The sequence below is a fragment of the Scomber scombrus genome, chromosome 12, assembly GCF_963691925.1.
Source record: "Scomber scombrus chromosome 12, fScoSco1.1, whole genome shotgun sequence".
NCBI classification, from domain to species: domain Eukaryota; kingdom Metazoa; phylum Chordata; class Actinopteri; order Scombriformes; family Scombridae; genus Scomber; species Scomber scombrus.
In genome coordinates this window covers 16,159,770-16,180,529 of record NC_084981.1, presented here as the reverse complement: position 1 = coordinate 16,180,529, position 20,760 = coordinate 16,159,770, and the positions used below count along the sequence as shown (strand labels likewise).

The 20,760-nt window shown below is 39.9% G+C and overlaps 1 protein-coding gene across 1 annotated transcript in view; it reads left to right on the top strand.

Annotated features, from left to right (window-relative positions):
• The window catches only part of zcchc24 (zinc finger, CCHC domain containing 24), a 34,654-nt gene extending 13,992 nt beyond the window's left edge, over window positions 1-20,662 (top strand). Inside the window, exons 3-4 of the mRNA XM_062430138.1 lie at window positions 12,073-12,237; window positions 15,515-20,662. Of these exons, the coding sequence (XP_062286122.1) occupies window positions 12,073-12,237; window positions 15,515-15,628 (279 nt within the window). The 3' untranslated portion in view covers window positions 15,629-20,662. The remainder of the gene's footprint in view (window positions 1-12,072; window positions 12,238-15,514) is intronic.
• Window positions 20,663-20,760: the final 98 nt, after the last annotated feature.

Here is a 20,760-nt window from a genome sequence, read left to right as displayed (position 1 = left end):
GGGATGAGGACTGGGGGGAGGTGCACCATGGGAATGTTTTTACAGGGTGACCCCTGATCTTCCTTCCAGTCGCAGCAAAGGGCTCTGAAGGCCCTGTGTCTGTCTCTGCTCTAACACTCACTCAGGCAGGTTACCAAAGAGAGAGACACAGACTGAGTGAGTAGCAACTGGCCTGTAAACAGATAAGACTTATCAGGGATGTTGGAGCCATGCTGTATCCAACAGCTTTTCTCTTTCATAGTGTCATAGCAGACTCACAGTGACACACAGCTGTAGCTACTACCGGTCAACATATTTTATTTTTGAGGAGTTATGCAGAGAAAGAGCCTTTATAGCAAGAGCATTGAGAAGCCATGTAGGGCCATAGGTCCAATATAGCATTGACACCAAGTGACGCTGAGATTAGCAACACACGTGCACAGTATATCTGGCAGAGTGACAACTTATAGAAATACACGCACACATACTTACAGACACATCCACTCTCATAAACTACAGGCATTATCCAGTACATCCAAACATAGACAGCAATATATGAACTTCCTGTGGAGGATGACAAGATGTTTTGTGCACCTCTGTATGCCGCAATCTGCTACCCAACCTGCTCTTGTCATTCACTGGTCTGGTAACCTAATGCTGCTGTGCAGCTGCACAGCTCGTTGGGCTTAGTGGGACCGCGGCTAAGTCCAAGGCTAGGAGAGGGCAGGGGGGAAATTCACACCCATAGCCCCACTTAGCATTAGCCCTTAACGCCCAGTAAAAATGGTAAGTGTAGGTTTATGGTAAAACTATCCTATGTCTGTGGAAAGAGGTAGCTTCCATGTCAGGCAGGTGTGATGATAGAACTGAGCTTCTGGGTTCAACCAGGACACATTCCAAGGCCCAGTTGGCCCGCGCTTGTGTTTTCTATGAATGAGCATGAAAAGAGAAAAAGATTTCTGTCAAAAACATCAGCTTTAAAACAAAAGAGTGTTATTGGTATGAAGCAAAACACCCACATGCTTGACTTTCAGGGTTATCCATCAGTCATCCGAGAACATGACACTGAGATCCGTGGCCAATTAGGGAAGCTGGGTTGTGGAAATCTAGGAATCTGGGAATAGGGTTTTGGCAAAGAACGTGCTGGCATGGTGATATGCCTCTGCAGCTGTCTTGGACATGAATGACGTAGGTCTGTTACTGAGGAGAAAAACATGTACATGCACACACATGTGCATGTTACATATAGACTGCATGCATTATATAGCAAAAAAAAATTGTTAGGAGTAGTAGGATAAGTATTCAGAATCATAGCAATGGTGTTCTTTTGGTTCAAAAATGAACTTTAATGAATATATTTGTAGAACATTTCTTGAAAATATATACTATCTCATTATTTGAATGGGAAAAATCAAACAAGCATATTATAGTAATTTTCATAACATCGAAATCAGCTGCACACTACAACACATAATATGAGACCTCCACCCTCAGTTTATCATAACAACCAGAAATTGCAGGTCGCCAAATTTAATTTGTGAGTAATAACATCATTAAAGATGACTTAGCTGAGATTTGTTTTAATCTAAATCAACAGATCAGCATGTTGTTATGTCAACTTTGCCTTATTTCCACGGTAATTGAAAGCTACATTGTTCCCTACAACTAAACAATGTTTCATAATCCTCCTACGAAGCTTAGCCACTGACTGAAAATGTATTGTCAAAAGTCAAAAACACATGGACGTCAGTGGGAACAAAAGTGTTTTTGGGGGAAGTTGACAATCTTGTGTTTTACCTTTTTCCACATGTTTGTTGTTTTTGCTGCAGGAGTGCTGCAATACTGCCTGCATTTGTCTGCTGTGTGTTTTGTTTGAAAGAGACAAAAACCAACAGAATGGAAAACATTAGGGCTTCATGATCCAGTATCCTGTTCTTGAAAGTACGCTTCAGCAATTTTTAAGTGGGTATTGATGACATTTTAAAAGCACAAATTACCTGTTTTGATACTTTTTGGCAAAGCCTCTCCACTTATCTACATGACTGATAGCTGTGGGATGTTTTATCTTTGGTACAGCTGTCTTGATTTACCTTTTCCCTGTGTGATATCTCAGCATGTCAAAGAACAGACTAAACATAAGTGATATGCCCGGCACTGTTACAGAACTTTCAATATGGGAAAATGTTAAATGTAGACACTGGTTTTGTTTTAAGATCATTACAGAAAGCATTTTGTGTGTGTGTGTGTGTGTGTGTGTGTGTGTGTGTGTGTGTGTGTGTGTGTGTGTGTCTGTGTGTGTGTGTGTGTGTGTGTGTCCGTGTGTGTGTTGTGGCACAGTATCAGTCTCTTAAACCCACAAACGCGCAGTGCACTTACACTGCCAAGCAGAGGCCATTTCCTAGAATGAACTATTTTGGCGTCTCCATGGGGCTGGAAATGGACTTGTGGTTATTCTTTAAAACAGTTGGAGTGGTTGTCCTCTCGAAATCCTTTCCTCTGTTTCACGGTGAGATAACAAACCCATTTATAAAGACTTGTGACCTCTGTGGTTAAAACCCAGAAACCCACAGGGGAAAACGTTTAACCCTGAGCATGGCTGACCACTTGAAATATTCAACTTCAGGTCATTTTAAATGCATTACTGTCTATGTTATATAAAATATGCAAACAGCTTGGTGACAGTTGTTTTCAAATAGCTGTGGATTAGATCATATACTAAGATTGTCATGGTTACATTTTTTACTTTTCTCCATCTCTGTCCACTATGCCTTCTGTTACACATTAGATAGGATATATGCTGCTATAGACTTTATGAGCAAATACCTCATAGGCATATTTAGACCTGGAAACAACTGGGATGTGCTATTGTGAGTAAACTGCTTTTTATAGTGTTATGAAATGTCAAGCAAATATGAATAGCTAAAATAAAGAGCTTCTAGAATATGAAACCTTTTTAAGAATAGCCCCCTGACCCACATGGGCGCAGTGCCTGTTCAGACGAGTGCTAGTGTGGTGATGTGAGCTCACATACCATTCTCTGACTAATGTTAGACAATATCTTAGTCAGTGCACCTATTTTATCAATACATAAATATGTTTGAATAACATAAATTGACAGTTTACATGTCAATTAGTTTATGAAGTGTTACAACTGTATGTGCATATACATATTTTGCATCCAGTTGGAGGAAAGTGCTAGTAACGACCTCTTGAAAGTTGCACTGCTATGCAAACGCTCTGCTTGTCATCATACATACAGTTAATGATGTGACGGAGTAACCCACTGTACATTTAAATGATTTCGATGTCTATTGTGGTTGCTCCTTTTTTCCCCCCCTCTGTAGCTCAGTAATACAGAAATCACCGGGCAGAAATGACAAATTACATGTCAGAAACATAAATATCTACTACTTCTACTCTAAATTACAGTAGAAAATAAACATTGGTAGGTTGAGTTTATCACATACTAAAAATTTACTTTGTGATCAACAATGTATCAAGTTTGAGCTTTATATTATGGTTTAAAATATCATTATTTCATGTTATATGAACTACACAAATGTGGACAGCTTTCATCATTTGTTGACTGATGCAAGTGTATGTGAAAGAAAAATGTGTGACCATGGTGCTATACTGTATCTGTTTAGGTTTGTATTAAGGTTGTATCTGTAGGAGAAATGCTTGCATGCACGTGCATCTTTCTGTTACAAGTGTTAGTGTGTGCACAAGGCCCTGAGTGCATGATGGAGGTTAGGTGCAGTACATGATTGTGTAATGCTGAAGTTTATATTTAGAGACAACTGTACAAGATAAGAATGCTTATCTCAGCAGTTGTAGATGTGAAGGAACTGAAGGAATATGAGGCAGTTACGAGCCATCTCCAGCATTATGTCTGATCCACATGCTGTTGCTGTTTGAAATATTATTAAATAACATGCGCCCTTTGTTAAGTAAACTAAAAATATTGTCTGATTATTATCTCAAGAATGAAGACCACATTCACTGGCCTTCTTTCTACTGTAACAGGTTGAAGACCCATCTACAAAACCCTTTCCTCTGCGGTGTGTGTTTACAAGCATCATAGAGTTTGTTTAAGTGTGAGGTTCAGTGTTTAAAAACCCCATGAACCACATCTTGGAGGTTTCAGCTGGACTGAAAAAGACCAAACCACATGATTAATGGATACAAGTTTACTGAAACACAAAAGTTCAAGAAATATTTCCTTGTCGTGTCTCAGAGAAGGATCAGGCATGATTGATGCTTTGATCTTTTTTGATGTTTCACAGAGGAGAACCAGTTCTCAGGTTTAAACCACATCCAGGTTCCTGCCTCGCCCCCTTGTAGCATTCAGAAGACCAGACTGAGGCTAGCACGCTAACTGAAACCACATTAAAGCAATTAGAAGTCTTATCAGAAATGCTACGGTTAATGAGCAAACCAAACAAAAACTCCAAAAGACTCAAAGCTAACATTGTGGACTGAACCCCATCCGCTATATCTGTAAATCTATCGCTTTATGAGCTGGGGCCAAACCAAATACAGATCCTGAGATGAGGACACAAGAGCAGACACAGATATGTGCACGGACACACTCGTGCACACTCAACACACACAGGGAAATGCAATACACACACGTTCAGGGCTGGTTTGGTGTTGCTCTATGAGTGATGTCCTGGGGGATGCGGAGAGGCAGAGCGGGGCCTGAGCTCCTCCGCTGCTCCTTTGTTTACACTGATGGTTTCCAGATGCTAGCTTGTGATCGGAGTGCTACGGAACGCTGGGGAACAGCCCAGCATTTTGGGGCCAATGCCAGTAAACCAGGATTAAGGCAGCTCTATTTGGGATATTTGAAAAACACGGCTTTGTAATAACTCTAGAATTGATTCCAAAGGTTGAAAAAGTGAATCATGAATTATCACTTCACACGTGGTGATCTTAAAAGTGTCACAAACATTGTGCTGACTTATTAGGGTGGCATGCGTAATGCACAATGACGTTGTCGGCCATTAAGTATAATTATTAGTCGCAAAATGTAGTCTTTGATTAATTGCATCTGACTGTAATTAACATATTTGTTTTACTCAGTAACTGTATATTTCTTTAAACAGGCTCCAGCTAAGCCTTTGTTCTGATGCTGATTGCAAATGGAGATTTTCACCCTATAATTTCCCTCAACTTGCTTTTCTGTGGCAGCCTCAGTATATTGTCTGTCCCCTACTGCGCAGCCCCATTCAGGGGAGATTGTTTTTATAAACAGAGGTGCATTGTGCTCAAGTGAGGGCAGATTTATCACTTAAACAACACACCTGTTCCTCCCGTCACTTTCAGCCTCGGCCACTTTTCTTTACAGGCGTTAGAAAGAGACAGCTGCACCAGCAAAGGAGCCCATCCAGAGAGAGAGAGGTGAGAAAGATGGCAGCGAAAAAGAGAGACACACAAGAAAACAGTGGCTGTATTTAGAGCTTGTAGTGCATGGTGGGATTGATAAACAGTCCCTGTAATGCACCTGGCTGAGGTTCTGGCATGGGGTAGGGGCTGTTTAGTCCAGCAGCGGAAACAGCCAATAAAAAAATGCTTGTTCTGTGTGCAATGGGACACAGCTGAGGAGGTGACAGTGTCATTCTTGTGAGAGACTTGAAGCACTGGCCATCTGCATGCTCTCACTTGGCCCTCAGTTCTGACTGATACGCTGACGATTGCATCCTCAGCTCTTTATTCCGTAGTTGCTGTGATGTCAGACAATGTGGGTAGTCAAGGGCGCTGGAAGAAGGGGGTCCAAGGGGCCACTTGCCGCTCCACTTTCTGCATTCTTTTTAAGCTGTGAATCACTATATCCTTGAAAATGCCCCTATATTGCAACACTTACAGTAGAAAGCTGGTTCAATCATTCACCTCTACACTATGTTAAAATAAAGCAGGCAAATAGGACCAGCTGACATGCTGCTGCACTGTATTGAAATGACAGGTCCAAAGCATTTCCTTTTTGAGTAAAGTGCTCCCAAAATGTATTTATTTTATCTTTATTTATTGTATTTATTGTAGTCCATTGTAACCTATGTTGATAATTTGCGAAGGTGAAAGTAGGAAAGCAAAGTATTTTTTTCCTATTTATTGTTAAATTTGGATTTGGGGCATGGCTGCCCACAACACAAGGACAACGTTATCATTCCTATTGCCTGCTTGCTGTTTCTCAGCCGCAGAAATGTTACTGTCCTGAAAACTTGTAGTTTTGGGTAATTGAATAAACAAGCGTGTATCTAATCCCACAAGCACTAGGTAGCTGCTTTGTGTTTGCAATTATACCACCACCCTGTGGTGCAAGCAAATTAAGGTTACTCTGCAAAAGTGTAGTGAGAGTCTACCACTAGACACACACAAACACACTAAAACTCACACACACAATTTTTGGACCCCGCATTTCTGAAATGAATCTAGCGCTTTTGTAGATAGTGATGGTCAAGTGGATAAAATGAGTTAATTAACACACAGTTTAGCTAAATAGATGACACTTCCTGATTGACCATGGTCAAAGAGTAGAAATACTTTTTTTGGTTTCAGTCTCCAGTGTCCATGTTGGTGGGGACACCACAAAGGGTAATGCAATAAAAACTATGTGACTTTTTTTGCATTGATGTGGTCAAACCAAATCCAACTGTGCGCTAAGAATTCTTTGCAAGTATTATTTGCCCTGAATGACCCCAAAAATGTCTGTGCTCCTTGTGGTGTGGTCTGACAAACATCCACAGGCTATTCCTTTTAAATTGTATTTCTCTTTAAAAAGGGAGGCATATGTTGTGACTCACAGACCTGTCTGGTTCTCACTGATAGTGTAACTCTACAGTGCAGTGATGGGAACATCAACGAATGCCAGAGAATTCCAAATTATCCTGAAGAATATCAAGTCTGTGTACTTTTGTAGGGAAGGGCCTTGGGTTAGACTTGAGAGATTACTTTGTTTATATCTTCTAATTAACGTTTTGATAGAAAATCCATCTGAGCGAACTAATGAAGAATATATGTGTTTCCTTTGTGTTGCATTCAAGACTTTGGTTTTGTCTTTCTGTAGAATCCAACAAACCATCATTTCTCTTTTCAAGTGTTTTGGATTATTGGAAGAAATTGTAAACATTCAGACAACATCTGCATTATCCATATATGGCCAACAAAAGACCCTGCTTTCCAAATTCAGACCAGAAAAGTGGTTGCATACAATTACCACCAGCCATTTTCTAAAGCCTCAACATTGTTCTTCCCACCAAATTCCTTGTTTTCTCATAGAATTGGACAAAACCACTGAGGGTTATTTGACATTTGGATAAAAACTCAAGCTTTATTGTCAGCACATATCGTCTATGGACTGACTGTGGGAAATATTTGGAGCTCAAATCAATGGTAGGTAGATGTCTCCACTAAAATGTTGACAAAATATGAGATTCCATATCCACATCCTTGAAAGTAGTGGTCTCTCGAATTGCTCTTCGGTTTGGCTCGGAGGGGACGTCTAATATTAAACCAAGGCTAACCAATCCTGTTGCTGGAGACAAAGGCTTAAGGGTTCAGGTTTTGGGTGAGTGTTCAGTCTGATGTGTGTCCACTAGTCGTTACTCTTAGCCTGGAATGCAAGATCAACACAAATGCAAAATCACCTTTAGGCCTCAGACAGTGGTCTGGACCACGTTTTTCCAGCGGTCAGTCAGAGACGTCTTTTTATGATTTACATTGGAGCAGAATTTCAAAAATGATTTCATGGTGGAATGATATTCAAACTGCAATTTCAGAGATGGATGCCTGGGCTGAATACCTTTCAATCAATTTCATGCTATTACCTGAATTTCCATGAAATCTAAAGACATCAGAGTGGGTGTTGTCTAGACCGGGGTCATCCACTTAAACATATCTCTTTAAATTCTCCAATTTACATGCAGCTTCAAATTCCTAATAGTGTTCTGTTTTTACAACATTTGTGTCTGAAAAATCAACCCCCGCTTCCAGAGGTTCATCTCTGCATTCCTCCACATGATAATGAGTCCAATCCACTGTAGTTGTAGCCAGAGCTACAGCGGTTAGTTAACACGGTTTTATCCCAACCCTGCTGCCCGCCTCCCCACCTCTCTGTCTCTCTCTCTCTCTGTTTCTGAAATGTATGGCCTAATTGAAAGCAGAGCAGCAATTTTACGACGGCTCTCAGTGTTTCTCGTGTTCTGCCCCTATGGAGGCCATCTGCTTTGGATTTAGGTTTCCTCCTCATTCTCTTTCCCTCAGTTTCTCCTTCCCTTTCTCCGCCCTCCTGAGAGGGGCTGATTGGAGGGTCTCTCCATAGTTGGCTCCGATGACTGAGGGCCTGTGGTATTTGTCCACTTTTCTTTTTCGGAGTGTGTGTGTGTTTGTGTGGATGTTTGGAGTCTGATTGTAGAGCAGCAGGTATTTAGACCCCCTTTGCTACAGAGTCCTTAAGGAGCAGGAGGCTGTTTTGCATCCGACTCTAACTTTAATTCCCTCGCTGCCTTAATGAGCATCTAACTCTCTTGTGCCTCATTTTTGTCATCTTTATTTTTTTTTGTTTTACTGTCTCTTGCTTAGCTCTGTTTATTCTATTTATTGCAGTTTGTGAGCTCATTAATCCTGCAATATAAGCCGTGGAATGATCTGTGTCCTTGTAGCAGGGCTAAACTCTGAGTGGGAGTAGTGCAGGAAACTGTGCACTGACACTTTCCAGTTGTGTCTCAAGAGTAATGAAAACCTGTGGATGTGGAATTTGTTGAGAGTGTGTGTCTGTGTGTATTTGTGTCTGGGTGTTAATGGCGGCAAGAGGAGAGAAAGGGATTGTGTGCTTGTATCTGTGTTTGCTTGTGCCTGTGTGTGGCCATGTTTTTGCATTGAGATTGCATCAGTGAATGTGTGTATCACGTGTGTATGTGGTATATGCTTCATTTAACAGTTCGCTGACCCATAGTGTGTGCGTGTGTGTGCGTACATGTGTGTGTGTGTACGTGTGTGTGTGTGGTTTGATATGAGTCCCTGGCTGTGATCTGGACCAGAGGAGGATGTGGTCAACTAGCTGTGGTTATGGAGCTACACTGTCTTCTTTTTGGAAACTGTCCTCTTCACACACACTGACCCTTATCTCAACATGCGGGGCTGTAGCCTCGGGGACATAAACAAACATTGACTCAGAGCAAGCCGGTACTGTCAAAGTTACCCGACAAACAGTGTTAGCCTGCTCCTGGCATGGATGCCATCAACCAATTTGCTGTTTCAAAAGCTTTGCTTCCACTTGAAAGACATCTAGAAAGCTCTAAATGGCACAGATATGTCCATTTAGCTGTTACCTCGGCATGAGCTTGAATGGCTTTATTTGAACATAGCAAAAGAAAACAAAACACATCCTCCCGTACAGGGTCATCTCCACAGCGTTGTGTGGTGTGATGACGCAGTTCCATCAATTTAGTCATTGTACTGTGTGTATTGTGAATGGTTTGTAAATGTTGCATTAGAGGCAGCGCAGCGTGGTTAGTTTCCTGGAAATCAAGCCCAACTAAAACATTTACTCAGTCATTGTAGTGTTTACAGCTGAGGGTTTTGATTTGTATTCCACTGCACCAATGTAAATGGAAAGGCGGGTTCAGTATGTATGTATGCGAAGAAAAGCTTCCTTCATTAGTTGCTGCCCTGAATCTAGCGCCGTATCTCCCAGGCTGCCTCTACTGGCAGTGGTGGCACAACAGTCCAGATGTTATTGTGACATTCGTTCCCACGTGTTTGGGTGGTCAGTGGAATGTGCAATACCGACTGTGCCTGTAATGTTAATGACTGAAGAGCCTAAACTCACTCAAGACCTCCATGAGAGACAATGTGTTACAACGGCTTGACAACAACTGACCACAATGTCAGTACAGTACAAAGATTTATAACTCTAAATGTCCAAATAAGTTCTGCATCAGTTTGCAGTGCACTGTGCAGTATATAAGGCAGAGGGGATATATTTTACATAAGAAATTGCTTTTTCACTCATGTGTTTAGTGCATTTTCCCAACTTCACATAGTGTGTAACTGCCTATCGCGATAATGTCTAACATGATGTCATTCAAAATTAACAAATATATACATTTACATGTACAACTTATGTTTGGATAGGAAATTGCTGTTGCCTTCCTTCAGGCAATAACAAACCAAACTTAAAGTCAACATTGCATCTACTTTTTCATCTGGATTGGATAGATAATCCATTTGCTGTGTGCACATTGGGAGCATCTTCAAATTGATTGCTAAGGGGGTTTTAGCTCATCTGAACGCACTCAGATGCCGACAGAGCATGACGTGCAGCCAAAGGCTACGGCCAGGTCCCATACACAGCATGGAGCGGGAAAGGAATGGTCATGAGGAGGATGAGTGCTGTTTCTTTCCTGCTGAGTTTTGGCTTCAGTATCAGGGAGAGATTTTTACATTTGAAAAAACAGCCGTGAAAATCATCACAGAATATGTTAGAATTTCCAAATGGTTAACTAGGATAAAGGTTAGACCACCTTGGGTAGTACACCTGGTACTCTGATCATAGCATATTTTTAAACTTCAAAAATAATCAATTTTATTTGATTAGACATTATAGTGGTTAGTCTAACTGCAACAGAAACCTAGAAAGTGCTATATTTTGGAATTTGAGAATGGTTTAATGTTGGCTTGTGTTGTAACGAGATCATTTGTAGGACAGCATCCAAACAAAACGTTGCCATGACTTTGTCTTCAAGATTTCCCATTGATTGCATCAAGACAACTCTGTCAATGTGTATAGACTGGTGTGATGCAAGCCAGCAGAAGTCAGATTTTCCAGCCTGTGTGCTGTCACAGTGGGAGATGCAAAGCTGACAGTGGGGTTGAGGTCATGCTGTTGAGGGGCCGGGTTGAAGCACAGCCGCTCATACTTAGCGTTGGCTCTCTGGTGCTGATGCAAAGCGCTGACGTCTGTTAGGACAGTGCCAGATGCTGCTGATTAAAGTTCCTATTACTCACACACGGAGTGGGACAAAATAAAGGAAGACCAGGGATACAGATTGTATCCCTCCACTTGCTCTCACTCTCACTGGCTCATACCCCCTACATCCTCCTCGAAATCTGCAGCCAATGTTAAAGTGGTTATGAAAACAATCTGCAGTCTTGCAGGGAAATTAGGAGTTAACTGGACAGGTCTGATTTCATTTTGAGCACAGAGCATTTCCTAACCTTCTGGATAGCTGCCACAAGTTACACGCTGAGCATTAAGATTACTTCTTTCTGTCATATCATATTTCCTTCAGTGTATTTTTAAGTATTTGAGAAAATATGCAATTCATCACTATCCCATTTACAATGCTTATCTTCTAAATGGAGGGATTTTGTTTACCAAAATAACCACTCCCAGGCTGATAATGACTGTTGCTAGGCAAATGCAAGTTGTGGGATGATTTTACTGTTTCTTATAAATGAATGAGCTTCTAAATGATAATGACAAGCGTTGACAAACTTACTAATCAGTGTACAGTGTATTTCTTTTGGCAGGGTGGAGGACAGTTTGAGATTTATTCTTTTGGTGACATCATTAGTAGGTTTGTTTGTGTATACATGCTTTTAGGGGAAAAATTACTCCTTTTCTCCAATGCTGCTATAGTGGCCTAAATAAAGTTTCCAAAGTTGAAGTCAGTGGAGCGGCTCCTCCCAACAATATTGCCCTCAGGCTTGTGCTCTTTCATGACTGACTGACTCTTCGTAATCATCTCCCTCTCGAGAATCAGCGAGTAATTTAACACAGCTGTAAATGGAAGTAAATGTCAATTACATAACCAGCATATTATGCCAAAATTGTGTGTAGGAGTGTTCTGTATGATGAAGTCGGCTATATTAGCATGACAAGGATGGACACACCCTGCTGCCAAAGCTCACCATCCATTATTGTTCAGCTGAATGCAAGAGAATCTTTGAAAAACGCCCTTCTGCAATGGAAGGGAAAAAAACAAAACAAAAATGCTTTCTGCACTCTTGGATCTATCTTGTCAAGAATGCAAAAGTAATGGTTTTTCCACATGTGCATACATTTTATTCGCCTTACTTTGTTCTTTTCAGGCTAGACCTAAAGGAGAAGGTCTGACACCCTACCAGGGGAAGAAGAGATGTTTTGGAGAGTACAAGTGCCCCAAGTGTAAGAGGAAGTGGATGAGTGGCAACTCGTGGGCCAACATGGGACAAGAATGTATCAAATGCCACATCAACGTCTATCCGCACAAACAGGTACTTCTACTTTATAGGGAAAGATCTGCAGTGTAACAAAGCATTCACTTTTGGAGATTTTGCAGTTAAAAAACATTACTCACACACTTTAAGTGGTAGATTGGACCATCTCGAGCTACGTTAACAAAATCCAGACTCGAGTTTGCATGGCTGTGTATTGTCTTGAGGATATTCCAGATGGCCTCATTAAAATAAAATAAAAAAATCATACCACTAACAATCGCTTTTGCCTCTTTGGTAATAAACCAGCACTGAATAAACTAATTACATCTCCTGACTGATAAAAGATGGGGATTATTTACTGAATGTCATCAAATCTTAAAACTAATATTTCTTTTATGAATGGTTCACAGAGAGAAACTAACTCTGGGGCATCAGTGGCAGACAGCTGCAGAAATTCCTCTCGCATATAATAATACAAAAAAGTGAAATCATATTAACCGGAGTTACCGTGAAGTGTTTTTCCGAACAGCAAACACTCAAAGGGAATTAACATGCTTGTGAGCTGTCTGTTCAGCTTAACCTCGAAAAATGTTCCTCGCAGCCTGTTGAATACAGAGGTGCATCGCCTGTGAAAGAATCCACAGTTTTTTTCAGCTAGAGATATATTTATCCTCAACACTTCATCTTTTAATATTTATGCTTTCCCACATTCTTCCAATTCCACGTCCTGAAATAAAATAAGGATTACTGCTTGAGGCCCTGCTCGTTCTCTGAATACCATGGTTGACCATGCTTCACTCTGTTAACACTTCGCATGAAGTGTAGCAGGAGAAGGGACCACTTGACAAATTTATCCAAAACAAAATGTCTGGCAAGGAATTGCAACATTACCAAACAACGGAAAGTTTATGCATAATTTATTCCTATTTTTTGTTTATGTCTTTGGATTTCATCAGTGGTGTGGATGGTGCAAAGAGCATGATAAGTATGATCCAGTTTCTTTTTCCTCATTGCTAAATTAACCCCATTTCATATTTCTAAAATCTGTATTCAGTCTGAAGTAATTCAGTACTTAAGTATTTCTCACTTATAACCATTATGTTCCATGGAGTTGCAAGAAGTGATGAGAAAACTTCTCTCTCTGCCTCTGTGTCTTGTGGTAAAGCTGCACACAGGCAAGCAAATTCCCTGCATTTGCAATGTCACCCACTTCACATATTTCCCCCCTGTCAGCGTTTGAAATGGACCACTAACTTCTACCATGTCCTCCAGTGTCAAAGAGCTCAACCTCTCAGTGTGACTCCCTCCCTCCCTGAGGATTCCAATAACTGAATTTAATAAGTGTTTTCCAATCCACATGCATAAAATATTTGTCGCTCTTAGATGTGAAATATTGAGCCCAGTGAATTTGGGTCAGACCAAGGACAACATTTTCACCTGGAATGGGGGGGACATGCCCCCCCCTCATTTCAAAATATATCCATCTAAACAAATCTGTACAGCGGCCAAAATCCAGATGAGAGAAACTCTGAGTAAAGGAAAATGTTGGCAGAATTTCAGTAGTCACTCACAGGGGTTATGTCTATGTTAAACATGGTCAACTATGGTTAAAGTATGTAAAAATGCGTCCTGAAAGCCAAAGGCCAAGGCTTCAGCCTCCACCAAAGGCTTTGTTTGCAATATTACCTCTACTTCCTCCTCGTAATGAAGTCAAATCTTTGACGCGTGACCACAAATGGCTGTCCGTTCCAAAGGCTTTGTTGCTAAAAAGTGTTGCTAAGGTTGTTCTAAGGACTCTTGAAGTTATCCACTCGCATATTTCAAATTGGATTCAGGCATGAACATGTATGGATGTACAGTTCATATTTTGAGTAAAGAATGAGAAAAAGAACTGTCTTGTTATGTAGCCTTCGTAGCTGCTGGATGTATGCCAAGGGGCAGCTTCCAGGAGCTGGCCTATCAGAACAGAGTAGGCTCATCGGGAGAGAGAAACAGGAACTAAAAAAAAGCCTGTTTCAGATGGAAGCTGAACTGAGGAGCTGTACAAAGAGTGATTATAATGTAAATAAGGACTTTGGGTTTTTTCTTTTCAGATTTATTTTCAACTTTTTTAGCCTTTATTTTTGATAGTATGTAGCAGAGAGGCCGACAGGAAAGAGAGAGAGGGAAAAGACCTGCAGCATAGGTCCCTTGTCGGACTTTCTTGAACTGAAAATCATGTAAAAATATTCCTGTCACGGCTCAGAATATAAATTTAGACCTGGAAATGTGCATGATATGCCCATATTAAATATACATCTTCATGTTTGTTGCATTTAGGAAATTTAGGCCGTATTTAAATTTTGTTAGATCTATAGAGGGCAAGCGTTTTATAGCACTAGGTTAAATAGCAATAGCAACACATAGTTGCAACACATGCACACTTGCACACACAAACATTTCACGTGATTCCTCCTTCTTTGCCAAACAAATATACCAAAAATGTGGTATGTTATTGATCGCTGTAGGGAAAAATTTCCTTTTTACTTCCTCCAAATGGAAGGAGCTCAGACATCGACTTTAGTTACAGAGTAGACTCCCTCGAGTTTGCATTTCTTGCTCAAGGACACTTCAGCAGGGAAGACTAAAGCCTTGAAGCAGAGGGGCTTGGGCTCACCTCCCTCTAACCACTGAGGAGACCCCATAAAACATACATCAGATTTTCCAGCTTTCCACAAGGAACTAATGTCTTTGACGCACCGATAGTAAAGTCCGAATACTTCCTGGCAGACTCATTAGCGGATGGCTGAAATATCTCCTTGTTGTGACCCATGGTAACCTTGTATCCTTTAGTTAAACCACTTGGAATAAATAGTGGATTAGTAAAAAGCTCTAACAAGAGAAAAAAGAAAGAAAAAACAGTTGGTGAGAAATAAAAATTTCCAGACAGATTGTTAAAACAACCTCCAAAAGTGTTGGCTCTAACAGATTCCCTTTTGTCCTTGATAATGATTCTGAGAAAGCCATTGCTGTAGCAGTTCGCTAATATTTCCATACAGGTCATCATGATCAAATGCATCGTGGAGCTTTTTCTTTAATCCCAGGTTGTTAAAGTGTATTGCAAGTTTCCAGAGCCAATGGTGTACTGCCATATCTCTGCAACTAATTGTGTTTAGTACAAGTTTGGCCTGTGAAGAATATGGGAGGTACATTTGAGGCCAAAGCAGTTGGGCTTATAGCTGAGTTGAATCTGAAGCCAGATAAACTGCTTGCAAAATGCTGTGTGTGTGCTGTTTTGTTTGCCTTCTTCAGTGTTTAATATGACTCATTACTGGTCTTGTGTTTGTATCCTCAGCGCCCTTTAGAGAAGCCAGATGGCCTGGATGTTTCTGACCAGAGTAAGGAGCACCCACAACACCTATGCGAGAAATGCAAAGTCCTGGGCTACTACTGCCGTCGTGTGCAATAATCATCTTTATTGTTGTCAGAGAGCAACGTTTGTGTCTCAAGTTCTACCGCTCATCCTCCATCAAGGCTGTTAACTTCACCAGACCTCCCCTCCCTGCCCTCAAGGTTTCCTTCATCCCTGCCTTGCACACAACACGGCATCCTTTCCTCCTCACGTCCTCCCCCTGTTCTTTCCCAGACGCCTGAGATATAGACGGTAGCTCTAATCCTCCCTTCTTTCTGACGCTTTCCTTCTCTACCACAGCAAATAAACCTGTCTCTCTTTCCAGCCACGTGTGGGACACCGATTTCAATCGTTACGCTTTCTTTTTCTACGACAGTATTGACAATTACATTCAGGAATGAGAGGAACACGTTAACTTAAGATCAATCTCTATCTCTCCAAGTGGTCTTCATCAAACCATAATCAGTGACTTTTTTTAATGCCTTGAGTACAAGAAACCACATAACCCCATTCATCCAGCTCGATGTGTGACAACAGCTTATCATTGCATCGATGAATTAGCACTAGGCATGTCTTTCAGCGATGCCACTGACAGTATTGGTTTCAATAGATTACCTCACTTTGGGGTTTGTTGGCTTTGTGTTTACAGAGATCTGCCTTCCATTTCCCTGCCAAGTGAAGTGTGTGGTAATGTGATGAACGTTTAACACGGGCCTCTCATGATGGTATAATGTATATGAGGCCTTTGATGTTTTGCCGTATTAGGGTCTGTTGACCTGATCTACCCACATCTTATTAACTGTGAATTAACTGAGGGATAATGTGCCATACATCCCTAGCTTACATTTGGCCTATTTATTTTCTTGTTGTCTAGTGTGCAATTTGAATTTTAACTGGGACATAAAGAAATGTTTTTTGTATGTTTGTATGTCACATTATTGTGTAACTGCTTCCACGTGTCTTTAGAAACTACTGTAGGTTCAGCATAGCATCGCTCCTTGTCTACATTTAGTGCATTGCTAACAGATATGTTTTCATTCACCCTCCCAATAGTATTTTTGTTGCCACCCAAATTAACAATTTTCTATAGTGTTACGCCACATAGGTAAGATGTTTTAATTGCAAGCAGGTCAACTGAAAAGTAGCAGTAGGAAGAGAGCAGTAGCTTCAGGACGTTTCCGTTTTTTTACTGGCCGGTGTTGCACGTAGAATATTTTCGAAGCAATTGAAAAAATTAACTGCTTGCCATAATTCGATTAGCAATGTGAAACATAACTTTCCCTGTTCATATGTAAAAGCCTGATTAGATTTTAAGCACAAATTAGTAAAATACAAAGGAAACGTCTGTTTAAGAAAGATTCAGCGAGACATTTGAGTTCACATTTTTAGTGCCAATTGATGTCTGGCAGTCTTAGTGAAGCTAAATCTAAACTTTTCTAAGGTCATGCACCCTTCAAAACTATGTCCAACAGCTGATTGCAGTATAGAGAATGTCCAGAGGGAGGTAAAGGTTGGTGGAACGGCAGCAATTTTCAGGTTGGTTGAGAGAATTAAAAAAGGGCAGATTTTTGATGTGGTCATTCTGGTGACGCAAGGATATACAGGAAGTGATGATGAATTAAGTTTACACTTATATTCATTTTATGGGGCCTACTATTGTAAACCAATGTCTTTAAAGGAAGAGTAGTACACATCCTGTTCTCTTTATCCTGTTTACATATATCAAAGTGCAGACTTATAGTACTACAGAGGAAATTGTCGTTTTGACTAATACAAACCTGCCTTTCAAGGAACATTGTTATAGGAATTGTGAAATATTTTTATATGTACTGTATTTTTAGCCTTACAAAAGCTGGTTGACTATATTTTATACTGTAACATACTATATGTGCCTTAAAAAGATTTAAAATCACTCTGAAGTATACAGATAAAGACTAGGCGGCCATTTAAAATTAGGGAAAGACTTGAGGGGGTAGGCTCAAAGTTGGAGCAGAATATTTGCATGTGGTAACTGTGATGCATAGTAAGTTTGTTGCAGGTTCAAGATGTGGCAAAGGACAAGAAATTACATAGTTCATCTATTAGTTTGAAATGGCACGGTGGGTGTTCGTTTCAACAATTTGCTGAGTTGGAGGCATGGGCTGAACCAACGTTTCCAGCTGGCAATAACAATCCTACTGTGGTCTTGTTGTCATGGAATATCAACAAAGATGTTATTTCTTAGTCGATCCTCACAACAGAATGGAGCCTCACTCTTTGTTTTCTTAATCTATTGTAGTTATGTTTATCTAAGGAACCATGGGTTTTTGTCTAAAATATACATAGTAACTTGCCTTAGTGGGAGAGTTTGCAGTGGCCGATAATGGTACCTTACAGTTTTGGGAAATTATCATTTAGGTAGATTCCATCTGTGAAATTAAAGGGGCACTCCAGTGACTGCAGTTCTACAAAGTTAAAATTTTGAAAATTGATGCAACAGATGCTGAGATATCCTGACATTTATTCCCTAAGTATGGGTCAACTACCAAAAATGCAGGATCCTACATTTCCCATTATGGAACTCAATAGCATCTTTCACAAAGGTGCGGTCACACAATGTTTCCGGTCACTGAATATTCACTCTGTTTCTCCACTTCTGTTGAAGCCCGTCCGATCAAAACATTCAAGCATCCACTTCCAGTTTCGTTGTTGTGTTGAATGTCCAGAAGGTTGCGGTGGTTTCACAGGTCACAGTCCACCTTTCAGTTTTGTTCAGCTTTGATGCAGCAGATGTGCTTATTCAGCCAATAGAAACAAAGCTGCATTGTGAAAATCGACATTATTATTCTTGTGTTTCATCACCGTTTTTAATAAGTTATCACACTACAGGACTACAAACTGTAGCATCACTCTCATACACTGTTCACAGTTTGTGATTGCTTCGATCAATAGTTATTTATTACCCACATCACAAATGTGGCATCACAACCTTTTTCTGAGCAGAGTGCGGAGAACTTGAGGAGGACAGGCACTGACCAAACATTGGTCAGATTTGCCATATTTTTCAAACTACAACCCAGTTTGCAGTGCAGGCTTTTTGTTAAAACTGTCTGCAAGCCTCAGTTGAGATAACCCTAATGTCATCATTATGACATCAGCATCAGTCTGTTTTCTCAGACTTGAAACAGCATCTCCAGAGTCACAGAAGACACTATAAAACTATTTTCACAAGCAAAGTACCACTCCCCATGATAAGTAAACTGAACTTCATGTGTAAAATTGTTGGGAGTGCCCCTTTAAAAAGATGGAATTGACAGTAGAGTGTCTATACTGAAACAACTAAATTCTCATTTTAGCCTGTTGCTGTTGGGAACAATCCATTTTTCTTACTGTAACATTGTCTATCTTTTGCTTTATGCGATGACACTAACCTAACAGTTCTTTACATCTGAACCACATGTCCACATTATACCTACATGTGGCTGTAGTGAGAGGAATAGATACCAATATTGCCTTAAGAGCTCACCTCATTAACAAGTAACAATGTTTTTGTAATTAACAGACTTCTGGCAGACTAGAAAGGAGAAATAGGTAGTGAGAAATCTTGTTTGAAGGTAATGATTCCGCCCAGAGACATGTTACGAGGAGGCCATTTTAAATGGCAGAAATCAAGAGCCAATGGAAGCAGTTGATACAATACATTTGAAGAAAAAAAAAGAGAAATCTCTGCTTTCAGACGTACAGTAGTGTCTTGAATTACATATACTTGACTTTTCTAGTACCTTTTCAGTTCAAATTTGTTATTTTCTATGAATAAGATGTGTATTTTGGAACACTTAATAGATGTTGAAAATTTTAAAGCAATCTGCAAAAAACTCAAGAGTTATTTCCCTTACAAAGATATTTACAAATGACTGTTTTATGTATATATTTGATGGCCATCATTTTCAAGGATAGTAGCTCTTTTGAAGTGTTATGCAATATTGAAGCTTTTTTGTGTGAAGAAGGGCCTATTGCTGAGAAATAAACAAAGCTGGGAGTTTTTTCTTTTCTTTGATGTTTTACGATAAACTGAAGGGTTATCCTGCAGAAATATTTATGGAAAGAGTTTTTTTTTTTACAACACTTTTTGTATAGAATATGCAACAAAGTTACATTAAGAAGGAAATATTGATGTCTACATAGAATATTATTAAAAAAAAGCAGGTACATAATTAATACCCTTTCTCAATTATAAGCCATTGTATTTTTGTGTTTTGTTTTATGATGTTATCAGTGTTGAATAACCCACAATGTTATTTGGTCACTATATGTTACTAATGATGAGCTGCCATTTACATCTATACAGTCACATGTATTCATTTTGTAAACAGTAACTACAATATTATGAAGATATAATGTGTTAACATGCAGAATCCTTTTTTTCCTAAATTAGTGACGGATACTCACCACTGTATAAGCACGTTAAACTGTGAGATGTAGTTTGCTTAAAGCAGCGATGACAAGAAACTATTATAAAATGTTACAGTGTTATTAGTAGTTTAGGGAGTGTATACTTTGTTCAAGAAAGCGTGTGTGACAAATAACTATTTTAGAGTTTGCATGTGCATGTGTTTGGTTCTGAATGAAATATTATTTTGTGCAATTGTATACTTATTTAAGTACTTTACAGTAGTTTGCTACAGTACATATTGTTTTTAACATTTTCAGTAACCACTGATGGTTATTAGTCACGAAGTATTTCATTTACCGCTAGTGTAGCCTCTATGAATACCGTAATGCATATTTACTGAATGTAATGTGTTAACACTTATGTGGTCAATTTGGAAAGTTGTGTTTGTATTCTTTACTGTCTGTATCACTTTGAAATGTTTGTAATGCAATATTGCAATAATGTAATATTTGAATTGGACAGAACACAGGCGTGAGGTTGGGAAGACAACGATTTTGGGAAACAAGGACAGTCATGGTTTCGAGAGTTAGACCACAGGTCTGTTTTTCATGTCCATGAAAACGGCATTCCAAAATGTGCCTTATTTGTTAGTTGGGAAAACATTTTAGTGCTTTAGTGCTGTCAAGAGTTTGATGAATAAAAGTCATACTGAATTAGGAGCAATTGGTTTATGTGGTTTCATTTTGTAAGTCATACTGAATTAAGGCTGCTTGGTTTATGTGGTTCATTTTGTTTCGGTCCAGTTGCCCTCAATTCA